General features: G+C 44.5%; 2 protein-coding genes across 3 annotated transcripts in view; one reads left to right on the top strand and one right to left on the bottom strand.

Moving 5' to 3' along the window:
• Positions 1 to 1,024: 1,024 nt before the first annotated feature.
• Syn (synapsin) overlaps positions 1,025 to 15,687 on the bottom strand; it is a 65,450-nt gene continuing 50,787 nt past the window's right edge. For both annotated transcript variants that reach the window (XM_076787007.1, XM_076787008.1), the window contains 4 exons: positions 4,235 to 4,440; positions 3,211 to 3,475; positions 2,066 to 2,312; positions 1,025 to 1,879 (listed from right to left, as the gene is read on the bottom strand). In XM_076787007.1, coding sequence (XP_076643122.1) covers positions 1,707 to 1,879; positions 2,066 to 2,312; positions 3,211 to 3,475; positions 4,235 to 4,440 — 891 coding nt within the window. In that variant the 3' untranslated portion in view covers positions 1,025 to 1,706. The remainder of the gene's footprint in view (positions 1,880 to 2,065; positions 2,313 to 3,210; positions 3,476 to 4,234; positions 4,441 to 15,687) is intronic.
• The window catches only part of Timp (Tissue inhibitor of metalloproteases), a 46,709-nt gene continuing 41,477 nt past the window's right edge, over positions 10,456 to 15,687 (top strand). The window contains exon 1 of the mRNA XM_076787040.1: positions 10,456 to 10,891. The gene's annotated coding sequence lies outside the window, so the exon portion shown is untranslated. The remainder of the gene's footprint in view (positions 10,892 to 15,687) is intronic.

The following is a 15,687-nucleotide window of genomic DNA, read 5'->3' as shown; positions in this document are numbered from 1 at the left end:
CGCGGCGACGCGAAAATCTCGGATAAACGACCACGTTCCGTTCGTTTCATTTTTTAACGTTTTTTTACTTTTTAATTTTATTTGGAATCCGGGACAGTTTTCAACATCGAGATGCTCGCGCTGTACGGAAGACAATGAATTTTGAACACGTCCAAATCGATCGGTCGCCGGCCGAGGGAGAGAGAGTTCCCTTTTTTGACATGGCCGAAAATGTATAGTGTCGTGTAAACGAGCCGGCGAGCCACGGAATAATTTTTTGTCCCCTTTTAGTCCGTTTCGTCCAACCATTTTGCGTTGCTCACATGCACGATATCAAAGTACTGTCCGCCATCGAAAGCTTAATGACTATTTGTGCGCTTAAGACACAGAGACGCGCGGATCATGTTCTTCTTGACCGTAACGATAATGCGAACCGTGTCGGCGATCGATCCGCTGTCCTGTCTCTAGCCAAATGTTCAAGTATAATGCCCGAATCTCCTCGTATTTTTTTGTTCTCCTCAATCATATTGTATGACGTCGGTTTACAAATATTTTAACAATTTTACAAATATTTTCACCTGCAAGACTTTTCCATCTCCCGTTGTCCATCCCTTCGCAATCCCAGTCGATCTCTTTCCAAACCCCTCGTTTCATTTTCCCGCTATTAATTCCCCCCACCGTTTCATTCTCATTCAAATATCGTCTTCCTCTCGTCTGCGTTTCCTTTTAGACAATGCTCTATAATCGAAAGTTAAGCCTAAAAATGGTGGATCGCTGGAAGTAAAGTCGGATGAGGAGATGACAGGGGCCTATGGTACTGTTCTCTTCCTGTTTCTGAATCGAAAACCAAGTGCGGCGTTCCCGTAACCGAGACGAGAGAGTGTGCAGAACGGATACGTCGATGGTAACGAAACATAACCGGACGCTCGGAAAAATTAGTATTATTTATCGTTCATTTAACCTGAGAATCTTCTTAGCCACTATTTAAATGCTGAATACATCGAATACATAGAACCTACATAGTATTTTCTCATTTTTTTTCCCCCACTTCATTAATATACATAAACGACCACGACTTTTTCTCTTAAATCCCCCGGTGAATTTTTCGTCTAACCCCACCCAGTATCGAAACACGTAGTTAATTTTGACGGAACTCATACGTTAAATACTCAAGAGAACCGAACGAATTAATCGGAAACCAAGGATACGAAGAAAAATCATCGATTCGCTCGAACGAATTCAATCGGAATGCAGAGGTACAGGGTAAAGGACGAATCGTTAATCGGTAAACGAATGGTATTTTTTTTTTCATTTCTTTTTTTTAACGAGTTATGTTTATGTTTATACACATCGCCGTGGACCGTTAGCAAAAATTTACATCGTTGCGTGTCGCGTCCCGTGCGAGACGCTAGACGTCGTTTAATCGCGCTCGGTGATCTGCAAATATATATGTATATAGAGGTATCGATGTCTCGCGCTCGCTCGCGGAATCGATCTCGAGTATCTAGCGAAATAGAATCGGTGTGTAAGCTAATCTAAATCAGGCCAGCCCAATATAGTCGATAGAATCTCGGCGGAACAGCAACAGATCATTGTAGATGATAGGTAACGTAAAATCGTTTTCTATTATAATAGATTCGGTGTTGCATCGTTCAGTTACATACTGATCTAACGTGAAACAAGCTTTGTGGAGATCTCCTTTGCTCCAGTACTTTCGTTCGATGAATTTACATGTCGCCGAAGATGCCGGCGAACGTCTTCCGAAGATTCTTCATGGTGTCCTCGGAGTCTTCGTTCTGGGTTTGGCTTCCTTGCCGGTGGAAAGGTACTCTGGGCGGTGGCGGATCTTCGGGACGTCGTCCGACGGATGGTGCGCTGCTCACTGTGCTCGATTGCGATGCTGCGTGTCAAAGAACGCGTAATTAATCATTTTACACATCAACAGATCGTCATATCAACATTTCATTTAACCGGACAATTTTTCTTTTCCATAAAGATTCGCTGTCTCGATGCTAACTGTCTAATTTCATTTCTGTCACTTCAGCTGTCTACTTGAAGAAGAGGTGGTTGTCACAGATGTACGAACCTTGAGAATCACGGCGCTGCAGTTGATGGTGGCTGTCCGTGGTCGTGGTGTCGGTCGTTATAGCAGCTGTAGACCCTACAGACCCTATGCTTCCTATGCTTGCCATGGATCCTATGCTCCCATGGGATCCCAAAGGTACGGGTGGTGGCACCGTGCGATCTTCGACTGGACTCGTTGCTTGACTGGTGCCAGTTATTGACCCTCTCGACCCTGTTTTCGTCAACACGCTTGGAGGTCGGCAACATACCTGGAACATTATCTCAATGTTAATATCCGTTGTCCATTGAAACTCGTTTCGTGTGAACAAGGACATAGCAAAGGTACTTTCAGGAACAAAATAGTGGTGGGAATTTCAAGGTCAAGCTGGTTCTGGTAATATCGTAGCGCATTTTGTGGTCAATTCAATGATCGCTGGACTGTGGATCTTTATGCGAAACATAAAATATTTGCACTGATTCCGAGACCCAGGAGGGAAATAAAAATGTCTCTTCTGTTAACACTTTGATCGCCAAACTAGAAACCCCAAAAATTCCATAAAATCAAAGTTATTTAATGAAATAAAAATTGAAGAAAATTAAATGTATGATACTGAGTAGTCCTCCAACTATCCTGCATATTACAGATCCTAAGCAAGTTTGGTACAATGAATATATCAACGTAAAAATTCCTTTTAAAACGTACACAAATAATTCCCTCACCCACATATGGGTGACGTGGCGTTCAACGTGTTAATTATTTTATTAAGCTAAAACCAATACCGCGGTGCCCTTTAATCTTTTTAATATGTCCACTGCTTTAAATTGTGCTGACAACATTTTCATTCGAGATTCTCTAGCGAGTGTATTCTTAACACGTTCGCTACCACCATTTGTATTTTCTTTATGAAATATTAAAACAATTTGGCAAACTCGAGGACTCCACGAACGTTATGTTTGCTCTACGACTTCGAATAAGAGAAATTGACTAGTTTTGTTTAAACTACGAGATGGTAGACGGTGCTGAGGTCTTCTGTCTTTACAGTTTGGTATTTCGCCGAGTGATTTTTATGACGAACGCATGTGAAATGTTCAATCTGCCTGCAAGGACACCTTGATAGATGTACCCATAAGGTGAACCGTTAGGAAAACATTAAACCCGTCCCTTACCTGCATCTTAGCGGTAACGAGGTCTGCGATGTGACGACGATCCTCTTCCTGTGTGTCCCCCATTAACGACAAAGCGCTGTCGTTTACTTCGATTATGTACTCCCGGCCGTCCTTCCCGACGAGCAGCTCGATCGCGCAGATATCCAATCCGCCAAACAATTGCGACACGTGATCGATCCATGTACGGTGTTTCTCGCTGACGGCTAATTGCTCCAACATCGCCGAACCGGTGTTGGACTTCCAGTTTCCGCTTATGCTCTTCCGCCTGCGTGCAGTAACCGGCAACGGTTTCATGCTATTCGTCTTCGGAAGTCCCGCCGCGCAATGATTTACGCATTCATCGCGGTTGCTCGGTCAATTAACTCGCAACCGGTGAGGTCGAGGCGAGACATCAATCCCTCAACGCGTCACATTTAATCATTTCTAATTGACAGTCTCGATTATTGGCAAACTTTTGCATCGAGCCGCTCAAAGAGTGTGCCAACTTCTACATTAATCATAGGAATCGAAAGAAAAGAAAAAAAAAAAAAAGAACGATGAACCGTCAATTTCTTTGAAGTTGAAAGAACAACAAGCAATCTGCAATGAAAATATCCAAGACTAATCGTCCGCGATTATTGTCGTTCTACTGGGTGTTCCAATGATTTATACTTCGCCGGAGCCGAAGAACAAGACGGGCTGGACTATTGAAAAAATGCTAGCGTACATTAATCATGGTTCTGTCAGTTATAGGCCGTGGCTCCGACACGCCTGTAGCCACACACTATTCAATTGTTAATTTCAATGAGAGGCGTTCGGTGGTCATTTATTTTAGAGCATTGTAACCCACCGGTTCTATATGTCCACCTACCCGTTGATGATCGAGCAACATTGTCGAGCGAAGTATGCGTATATATTGCTACATGGAGGAAACATTGCGGACTTTGTTCTCGACTCGTATTTATCGCGGATTATTGACGCCAGTGGTGGATAGACGACGCGGTTCGAACGGGTCAGCGGGAAACGTGGTCCCGGCGACACTCACATGAACGCTTTGTAGTTATTGCCGATTTTCTGCACGTGCACGTCGTACTTGGTCTCGACGTACGGCTCCGCGGTGCAGTAGGTGTTCGCCAGTGCAGCCAACGAGGCCAGATCCAGAAACTCCTGATTCGTCTCGGCACGGGCTTTCCCCACTCCCCCGTGGGCGTGTCCGAGTTTCACCACGACCGGATAACGAGATGCGCTCACCTGCAAAAGAAGATAATCGAAGGATATAATTAACGCGACGATACGATTACGCGACGAGTCACCACGGAGCCCGGCTGTTTATGGCACAGGCTGCCGGCGCCGGACTCCGGGACCATCGAACAAGAGCTACATACGACCACGATTCAGACCTTTTTGTTGGATCCCAGATATTCGTGCAATTTCAAATTACTCGGAATTAATTACCGTACTCCACGAAATCAAAGGAACGCTGCTCCGTAACCGGAAAATTGAAATCTTTGAACTCCTGTGACTTCGTGTTTGGGAATCTTAATGTGTTCTGCTGATTGAAATTGCTGCACTCTCTATATTTGACCCTTGAAAATGGCTGTGTCATTATTCAAAATATTTTTCACATTATTAACCCCTTCCCGTGCCACTTAGTTCGACGAAATCCGGGACCAAACGGTAGGGGTCAATGCGCGGTAAACAGACCAGAGTGATGCTCGAAAACAGTTGCGATACTAGCCGAAATGTAAATACTTGTGATACAGTGATTTTCAGTCCACGAGTCGTACTCGTGGTGTTTACGTTCGTGCCAAAATCTTTATCACGAGTCAGACTCGTTAAAGTACGGGAAGGGGTTAAATTTGTTTGTGTTTAATAAATTACTAAACACTTCAGTATTGTACGAGTAAGTTGCTCCATTTTGTATAACATGAAAAAACAAATATATAGAAGGGAAATATTCTAGGTCGGAAGAAAGGTTTCGTTTTGGTGTTAGATTAGCTTCGAGTGCAAAGGATTAATTCAGTTGCATAACAGTATAAAATTAAAATGATGTACGACACGAAAATACTCCATCAAACACTGATTCGAAATGAAGCTGCAAGTGCAGACTTATACGAGAATCTTTACCAGCGGTTTTTAATTGTTTAAAAAATATGAGGAAGAAAGGCGCATGATCAAACTAATATGAAACTTTATTGCATTTCGTGAAGTCGAGTGTACTGTAAATGATTTTATAAAAGCATCCGCAGCCCGTTTCTTGCGTATCAAATTCACTTTGCCGCTTGGTGTAGCCGGTTTAATAAATACGCTATGTTAATTATTACTGAACGCGTGTCACCGTGTACCGGCAGGGGTTCGATTAACAATAACGGTGGGAATTCTGCATTCCAATCTAAGATCGACGGAAACCAGTCCCCCGATGGGACGCCTACGGCGGTCTCGGGCCTGTCTTCCATAATCGAATACATTAACCGACATCTGTGAATGAAGATCAAAGTCTGCCGATACGCAGGCGGTTGATTAAGCAGTCTACAATATTCACGTGGGCCGGAAAAGATTATTACACGCCGATAGCATTGCCGTGTGTCATTCAGTTCCGCGAAAGTCTCTTCCAGTTGGCTGTTCGTGAAAACTTATCTACCTCCAATTTCCACGGTCGTGGAAAAAATCGTTTCCCTCGAAACCGTACACGCTGTCTGATCGTACCGGTTCTCGTTTACGTAAACTTGCCTCTGTTTAAAACGTTTCAAGTATTTTTCAATTCTTTCTTTTCTTTATTGACCCGTTGATTGCCACACCAATGTCCACAAGATTTTGTTTACCGTGTACACATATACGGTGATTTCTCTATATATGTCGCCGAGGCCTGGATGATAAACGTCGCGGAATTATCCCCACCACTCGAGAGGCCTCGGTAAACATAACACGGGTCGGTTATGTCTCCTGGACGATACACGACGCTGCCAAGACCCGTATTGTTGACATATATCGAGAACTCACTGTATTCAGTGTACACACGTTCAGGGCACACATGATTTTTCACGCTAGCCTTTTTTAAAGGATATATCTATCAGGTAAAGAAAGTTCTAGCCGCTTCTAGTTTTCGTTATTGTTAAACTGTACTACATGCGCACACTGTATCGATTACAAGTTGCGTTTAAACGAAAGCTTATTTTACGGGAAACTTAATTAAAGACTTCTAATTTATTTCAGTATCACTTCCAAAATTTAATAGAGTTTGAAGGTGATACACGATTTCTTAAATGACCGACCCAATTACCCTCAAGTACCTAGTTCTCTTAATTAGTTATTGGAGTCTAAATAATCCAGCACATTGATGGTCACGATAGTTCTCTATCCCGCTCGAATCTAATAGATGACAGCAAGTGGATAGACTTTCCTCCATTTTCCTCTTTCGAAAACGGGCTACGGTGGGGACCATAATCTCTACCACGAATTTCCTCCAATTCCACGATGATCGAACGAAGAGATGAGGGGTAGGACAGCATGAAACGTGAATGATCTCCGACTCGTCCCGTTAGCATAGATAACCGCGGTATTCTCGTTGATAGAAAGAAGTCTACCGTGACTAAGTGGTTGATATTGCCTTTAATCCTCTGACCAGTCTCGATCGCATCCTGTGCGCTGCTCTATCTATTCCCGGAATGTAAAATGCATTCGTGTCACCTGTCTGTTTACCTGTGAATTTTCGTCAAATCCATTCGCGATACGGGACTCAAAATCACATTCGAAATCAACTGGCAAAGTTTCAATTTCTTAGGTTGAAACACCCCCTGTAGGGGTAGTTCTACAAACACAGTTTCTCATTCTAACAAATAAACAATACCGGAACTAGACTCTACTCTCTCTCTAATATTTCCTAAAACCGTTCCGTTTGTAATTAATAATATACAGGCGGATAAAAAAGGTCTGACCTTATAGTACCCACCGAGGGGAGTGAAAAATGAAAGTGTAAGTGAATAATGAGGAGTGTAAAATCAACTGTTATTGCTTATTAGCGTTTCATATTATATTTTGCTTTTGACACAGCAAAGTTGGAAGTACTAGTTACATTCAATGTGTTGCCAAGAGAACCTGTTATGGTATGAAACAACAATAAATAACGAAAGTTGATTTCAAAGAGGGAGGATAGCTTTTAGGACCTACGTTGATCAGACATTTTTTACTAGAATTTTGACCAACTTTTTGCGATTCTGGCCCACCGTGCACTATCGGGACACATTTCTATAGAGACATTAGGGCATTCCACATCAGGAGCATTGATTTTGAAGAAATTCTTCCCAGCACCGTAGATTTGTATGGATCTACAATATATAGCGACTTGTATGATTGTCGAAGAGTGTTTTTACAGGCAGGCGTAGAAAAAGGAAGTGGCTGTTTAATGGATTGCCCCTTCGTGTTCGTGTCCGGGCAGCCATAGGCCGACAGCCCCGATGCTTCGCATCGGTAGAGAGAGAGAGCAGTGCTCAAACTGAAACTGCACGCGTCGACGCACGTGTGCGAAACCGGCACGTGGGTGTCGCGAAACTGCGTCCCTGAGCACCGCTGTTGTACGCGTGCCCCTTCCCCTCCTCGGATGGACACCAACGACGGGAATCAACGGCGAGGGACACGGAGATAAATCATTTATCGTGCCCAAGGGGACTTTCGAGGACTCCGAGGGCAGACAGGGGTGTCACCTTCAATTTCGTTTTCTCCGTGTTAAAAATAATTCGCGTCTCACGCGGACGGAACCGAACGTTTATATCCGCGTGACACGCTGTCCACCGGTTAATGAATAAGTAAGTTTCGCTTACACGGAGATCATCGGTTACTTAAGAGTCAATGGTTTTTCGAGACACGCTCGGTGCCCAGGTCGATGACCCCCGACGGGCCATGCGCGGATTCGAATTAAAAAACCGTAATTTGGTACCGAGGTGCTGTTGCTCTTCAGCTTTGATGCGCTGGATCAGTTTTCTCCACATACGTTTGACCACAGTAAGAAGGTTTGTGACGTTTGAGATTTTATTTTATTTTATTGAGTACTCCGAATAAGGGAAATTGGAAGTGCCGTTTTTGAATTTTCGAGTACAGGGCAAATTGAAATAAAATATGGTTCGTTGCAATATTTCAAGGGATTGCAACCCCACAGTGTTTTAATTTGATGTCCCCTGAAATTTGTAATCCCTTTTCTGATATTTCGAATACAGTCAGATTGTTTGAAAAAATTTGGTTCGTCCGAAGATAGGAAGGTGCTCCGGACATTTGAGTGAGTCTGTACACGAGTACTTTCTAACGAGTCGCAGTACTTGTTCCAAGCGCGTTTCATTGGCACAAAAGTATTCGCCTCTTCAGCTAATCCCAGATGAAACGTATTCGATCACGAGACCGGTCGAAGCTTTTTAATCGTTCCTTAAATCGACAAAAACAGACATTATGCTTCACAAATCGATAAACTGAACTGACCAGTTACAAACTAACAAACTCAACTTGCTGATTACTTTACGAAAGATAAGAAGCAACAGTTCCCCCCCCCCCCCCCACACTGTTTCTCAAAATGTTAGCTTCGAGCCGAGAGAAAGTTTGTCCAACGATCTCTTAAAATTCAGCAAACGTGATTACAAACTTACGTTCTCTTGAAATCGGTACAATTTGTTTCAAACACAGTATCGGACAGAAATTCCGAGGAATTTGTAAACTCACGGATTCATTCGTAATAAATTTAATTTTCCCGACCACTTATCTTCCAAACAGATAAACCGTCGTCGTAATAACGTCGTTCGTTTGAAACTCTATACATGTCGAATGTTAAGGCACCGGAATGCCTCGAGTTCCCCTAACGCGTGATCCACGTATGCTAAATTTTATGTCTTCGTCGGCGCAACTTTAAACAGATAGTTTCCGACTAGGTCAGCAGCGTTCTGTTTGTAATTTCAAGCTGTTTGGACTCTCGAATTCCTGAGATTCCGTCAATTCGAATGTCCGTGTACGCGGGCCGTCGAAATCCTCTTCGACGAAAGAACAAAATCACGTTAATCGCAAAAGAACAATGCAACCACTCAGAAAGACTAGCACAATCGTCTGCACGAGTACTTCGGTTGCGACAATTGCCAAAAGAATTCGCACTTGTCCCAATGTGCAACATACGTATGTTCCAATGTCCGTAGAAATGTTTGCTGGAGAAAAAAGAAATTTTCCTTGTTTATTCTGGCTGATGCAAAACAAATTGGGATGGCTTCTCAAGCACTTCGCAAATGCACCTCGATGGAGTATGGCGCACCTACCAAAGAATTACTATTTTCATGGCTCATCGTTCAGTTTCCGTTCATGTATCGAACGTAAGAAATTTCTGTATTGTCGCATCGCAGTCATCGACAAATACGGCTGATAGGCTTCCGGTATCTGAGCTGATCGACAGAATCCCAGACGGCTATGCTCCCGGAGACGTGGGATCGTAGTAAAATGTAAATATCAAAGGCAAAATACGTTTCCGGCTAGTCCGGCTCGGTGTTCCATAGTCCGAGCCCGGCCGCCATAAATGATAGTAATCGTGGATGAAACGGCGACGAGTGGGACCCCCGCGAGCGCGTATTTCGTCGAAGGGGGTCCACGGTCCTCCGGGAGGAGACAAGGAGAGCGGCAAAACCGTCGATCGAAAAAGAGAAGAAAATAGATCGACTGCGGTTCGAGCCGAGAGAGGAATACATGGAAGACGGGACTGTTCGAGGAGAAGAGAGACAGAGAGCTGTGGGTGGCCGGCGGGAGACGGAAAGTGAGCAAGGTATACCAAAGCGGTGGGAGATAGAGGCTTGATAGTAGGGAGAGACCTCTCGGTCGGTTGTGGAGGGGAAGCAGAGGATCAAACGGAGGAGGACAGAGCGAACGATAATGAAAACGCGGGAGAAGGACGGTCCGTCGACGGTGTCCGAGGATAGAGCGAGAAAGGTGAGCAATGTGGAACGAGCAGAAGCGGAGGAACGGAACGAGAGAAGTCGGATTGAAGGAATAGGGGATAAAGACGCGGAATAGGCTCGAGCGAGTGATCGAGGAAGAGGGTGAACGAGCTGGGCGAGAGGGGGAGAGAGCGAGAAAGGTAAAAGTCAGAAATGAGAAGCGGGACGGAGAGGCCCCGGGATGATTGAGCGAGAAAGAGAGAAAAACCGAGCGAGAAAGCCGACGTTGAAGCTCGTCGGCGGAAGAAGGAGCGAGCGAAGGAACGTAGGAAGGAACGAGAGGCTCCCGTGTCGGTGTCGGTTCGCGCTTGCATTGCTTTTCGAAGCTCGCGCGCGAAAGGTTCGGTGGATAGGTGCGTGAGAGTGCGTGTGCGATCGATAAACGCACGTGAAAATCCAGTCGGTCCTCTTTCGCGGCTGCGTGTCGGCCTCGAGTCACCTCGTGGGATTCGAAGCGTGCGGCGTTCGCGGGTCCGGAAAGCTCGCTGCTACCACCAACTTTTCGCGCGATCCTCTTCGAGCGATATCGCTCGCGAATCCCAGTGAACGCGGAATCTACCGCGAAACTGTTCGCAAATTGGTACCGGTGTCTTCCGGTCCGTCGACGGGCATCCGCCGGTCACGCGCCCGCTCGCCGGTGCCCGCGCGTCTTTGAGGTCAAGCGGAATAACGGAGAGAAAGGCGGAGTGCAAGTTAAACTGTGCGAGGAAAGCGGAAGAAGAAGGATCTGCTAGGGGTCACAGAGAAAGGTATACCTTGTGCGCGCGCGCGCGCGCGCGATTTTCGCATTCCCCTGTCACACGGTTCCGCGTTTATGGCGATTGCCCCGCGATTCGCGCGCTGAACTTGTCGCCTTGGTTCTCACGGAAATCTTACAATGTCACTGCGCGATTTTTATTTTTATATCTTTCTGCGCGTAAACATAAGAGACCGCTCGGTTTGTGGATTTTGATTTCCTTTGGGAACTTCAGGGTGACTTCGATGCGATCTTGAGAGGTTAAGACTGCGCGAGGTTCTCTCTTATTATCTTCGAATAATATGCGGTTTGATCGCATCGATTGCAGAAAGGAGGACTTTTTTTATCAGGAACATAAGAGACCGCTCGGTTTGTGGATTTTGATTTCCTTTGGGAACTTCAGGGTGACTTCGATGCGATCTTGAGAGGTTAAGACTGCGCGAGGTTCTCTCTTATTATCTTCGAATAATATGCGGTTTGTTGTCACGGTTTGATCGCATCGATTGCAGAAAGGAGGACATTTTTATCAGGAACAAATGGGGGGGGGGGGGAAGTTTGCGATTTGCAGTGCAGGTTTCATTCAGAACTCGAGAACGCAATCGTATATTGCCTGTTGAAAATTATGCTGCGTACAACGGGAGCTGTTTAGAGCCAGTTATTTGTTTCATCGTTCCTACTCTAGCCATGGTCCAGCGGTTTAATGCGCAGCAGTGTAATTACGCATTTGCATCAAGTGCCTCGTTATGTCGGCATAAAATCATTTTATTACGATTTGATTCATTCTTATTCGATGCAACACCGTCCTCCTGTCGTATACGCGATTATATCGATACATTACGATTAGACCGCGGTTCTCTATGCGCTTATGGCACATGCGATGTCCGAAATACGAGGAAACTTGTATAGTGCTTTCGTTTCTATGATTTCACGAGGGACCTGTTGGTCAATGAAATTTTCCTCTGGAATTAATTCTCATAAAACTGGACAGAAAAGTGAGAACTTATATCCATAGTCCAATTATGATATTGTTATCCATCGACAACAAATATTTCTACGAACATATTCTACACCTTCCACTGGGAATTATTTTAACTCGTAGTCTGTTTCGTCTGTGTGAAACTGACACAATACCTCATACAATATTTAAATGTTTAGTCATTTATTAGATACAAACAAAGTTAATCATATAAACTATATTTTTAATAATGTTAGAGCAATTTTTAGTGGTGCCTCAATCGAGAAGTTGAATGTCTTTAGAACTGATTACAAAAGTGACACCCGGCTTTCTATCATTCAATCAGGAGACCATTTGCACGATCAAATTGCAAATGATTTAAAATCCGACATTCCATATTACATTCGTCACATAAATTCTCTACACATTTGTACAGTCTGTATGAACAAATCAGCAAATTTTGCATTGCTTCGTCAGGCGAACTCTCAAAATATTTGAACATTCTGTCCAAATCATTTGGACGATCAAATTGCAAACGATTTAAAATCCGACATTTCATATTACACGATCTACTAACAATTTTTATAAGATCAACAAAGCAGCTAGCACTACTTCGTCACATAAATTCTCTACACATTTGTATAGTCTGTATGAACAAATCAGCAAATTTTGCATTGCTTCGTCAGACGAATTCTCGAAATACTTGAAAATTCTGTCGAAACCATTACAAATGATTTAAAATCTGACATTTCAAAATACACGACCTACTAACAATTTTTATAAGATCAACAAAGCAGCCAGCACTGCATAAATTCTCCACACATTTGCACACTCTGTACGTTCGTCCTAATAATTCCTACGGGATGAACAAATCAGCAAATGTCGCATCGCTTCGACCGGCGAATTAGTATATTTGAACAATCTGCGCGTACGTTCTAATAATTCCTACGGGGCCAACAAAACAGCTGCGCGCGACGTCCGCGATAATAACTCTCCTATACTATAATACAATGGAAAATAAATGAGTGCACGAGTTCATTAATGCTCCACTCGATCTCTGAACGTGGAATACGTGTACCGGCCGTTTCATCTGGCAGTCGTGTTCCGCAGCACACGATCCTAGAATCCCAGCAATCACTGTCAAACCGAAACTCTTTCGTGCCAAGAAACGTTGTGCACGCTATAATAATGCATCGGCCGAGAGCGGGCTGATCCGCGCGGCGGAATTTGGAGCAGGAAAAAAAGAAACGAAACAGTGCGTTGCACTTCTGCGCGGGATGTGTCAAGGATTCGATTCGACCGGTTCGGCCGGAGATTAGATTTGAGGCTTTGATTGAACTAGCAATCAGGACGATGACATCAGACTCGGCTGCAGGCCAAAATAAACTTTGCTTGAACGGCGCGGCCGAACGATCGCGTAATCGGGCTTCTGCGAACTTCTACCGATCGACGACGGAGACCGTTCGCGAATTTATCATTCCGCCTGTGTACCTGTTAACATTTCAGTGAACTTGGGAAAGCTGACGGTACACAACGGTACGTGATCGCACGGGCTGAGGCCGCACGACGATATTGTTGGTAAATACCGCGAACGGATCCGTATCGAGCCACTGGCAAACATAGTGATCGATCTGGACATGCTGGACGACTTTACATAGAACCGTTCACAGGCTGCCGTCGCAACCTTGTACACGAAAATTGATCGTTTATTCATTCACCGCTTTGCCATTCCAAAGTGGTGTGTAGAAACGAAGAAAAGGTTTCTATTAGCGCGTTGGTATGATTGTACGCTGCCGAATCAATAAATAAGGCAAATGCAACTAAAAGAAAATAGTTTCTTCTGGTCCAAAGTCGTCTCTTCACATTACAAGAAGTTTCACGTCAAACAAAAATGCATAAAGCTCACTTTTAGACCTGCACGCGAGAATAGCCCATTAAATAAATTACCTTCTAGTATACATCGAGACCTCGGCTCTCGGCTGGTAAACAATTTAACAGACCAACAGGGAAAAAATGTATCGAGCGTGATACTACTTTTCTGACCTACTGCACATTCGACTGCAGGACCTGTCCTGATCCTGTCGGGTGGCAACGCGCGTTCGTATTATAGTTTATGGTTCGGCGCGGCGGGTCTGCTGGGAACGCGAAAACCGCGGGCGGAGGCTCGGCCGTCGCCAACACAGGAAACATAACACGAGATGAAGACGTTTACGGTCGTTTCATTATGTTAATTCCACGGTGGGACAGCGATTATGTGCGGCGCCCCGTGCCTCCGCGTGAAAAGAAGCGTCGTCGGCCGTTTCCCTAAGACTTCGCGCGCGAATAAAACATAAAACTCTCTCACCTGGTTACGTTCTGTCATCGTTGGTTTCCACGGGCGACCGGCCCCGTAATGAATAATTCATGTTACTAATTAGTCGAGGTTCGATGTATCGGCGCCGCGCCGCGCCGGCCGCCGATCATCGTCTTTGCCACGACTTTTGCCGGTTCGCGATAACGGAGACTCGCGGGCACGGGACTCGAACCAGCGAACTTAATAAGAATCAATTAATCCGAGATCGAATCGTCGCAGAATCGAATTGAACCGTGGAATCATGATGCACCGGGTGGCTCGGATGGGATAGGAAACGCAACAGATCGAGATCGGGTAAGATTAGTCTGACAAAAGTATGCAAATCGTATGCTAATAATATCGGTGTTCCATTACCGATCGCTGTCAACAAGGTGACAGAATCGATTTGAAAAAAAGAAGGCCGATAGCGAGGGTCTCCCGTGGTATGCATAAATTTCAATCCATTACGTTTTATTAGCCGAGACGCGGAGTACACGATTTCCAGCGAAATTCCATATTCATGGACAGGCCACCGGTACGCGTTTCCTTGCGAACAGATTTTCTCATACACGGACGCCATGCCGGTTTTTTTTCCCCCTCGTTTCCCTCGGTCGTAACAGCGAAAGTCCACGTATCCCTTGGATAGCCTTAATTGCCATCTCTAGCATGCGAAACACATCTCGTTAGCAACCCCGTGATTGCACTATCTGGACATTTATCATGTGAAATGCTCGCAATTTGTATTTTGTTTGGTCGGAGGGTCTTCCTGCTTGCTCGTCGCATCGCTGATTTTATAATACCTTGTAATCGCCGGGGTTTGAATAATGTCCTGCAACATTTTATTGCACAAGATAACAATTACTGGAAGTAGCGCGGAAATGTGCCACGCGGTGTTGCAAGAAGTCGTTATGGGACGTTTATTATATTCTAACTAATTGGAACATGAAAGCTAAACTTGTATTTGTAGATGCTAACGATTTTATGACTTTTCTTGCATGTTTTATCAAATGTGCTATTGCTTGATCTGTCTCAGAAATGAGCCATCCCGATGGACTCCGTAGAAAGCAAAGAAAATTGATCAAATACATTCAGTTTAAATAGTCCTTTCAACTTTAAAAATAACCTATTTTAAATGAACAAGAAGGATTTTTCACCTCTACAGCTAATAATCTACTTTAAATTAATTATTGACTAAATGATTATGCATGTTAAATCACGAGAAACGATTCAGAAGTGAAATTATAGACGTATTTGAGGAGTATTGGAATGAACGATTAAATTAAATATCGAGAGAGCGACGAAGAATCGAGTCACTACAGTGATTTCCCTATATATGTCGCCAAGGCCTGGATGGTAAATGTCGCGGAATTATCCCCAACCTGCTGGACGATACACGACGCTGGCAAGACCCGCATGGTTGACATATGTCGAGAATTCACTGTACTCCGTTCTCAGCGAATATCGACATGATCTTTCGTGCGACGAGTAACACAAAATCGAGTATAGCGAGGGTTCGATTCGA

Source organism: Halictus rubicundus, chromosome 4 (genome assembly GCF_050948215.1).
Source record: "Halictus rubicundus isolate RS-2024b chromosome 4, iyHalRubi1_principal, whole genome shotgun sequence".
Classification (NCBI taxonomy): domain Eukaryota; kingdom Metazoa; phylum Arthropoda; class Insecta; order Hymenoptera; family Halictidae; genus Halictus; species Halictus rubicundus.
The sequence above is the reverse complement of the archived record's forward strand: the minus strand, read 5'-3'. Positions and strand labels throughout refer to the sequence as shown.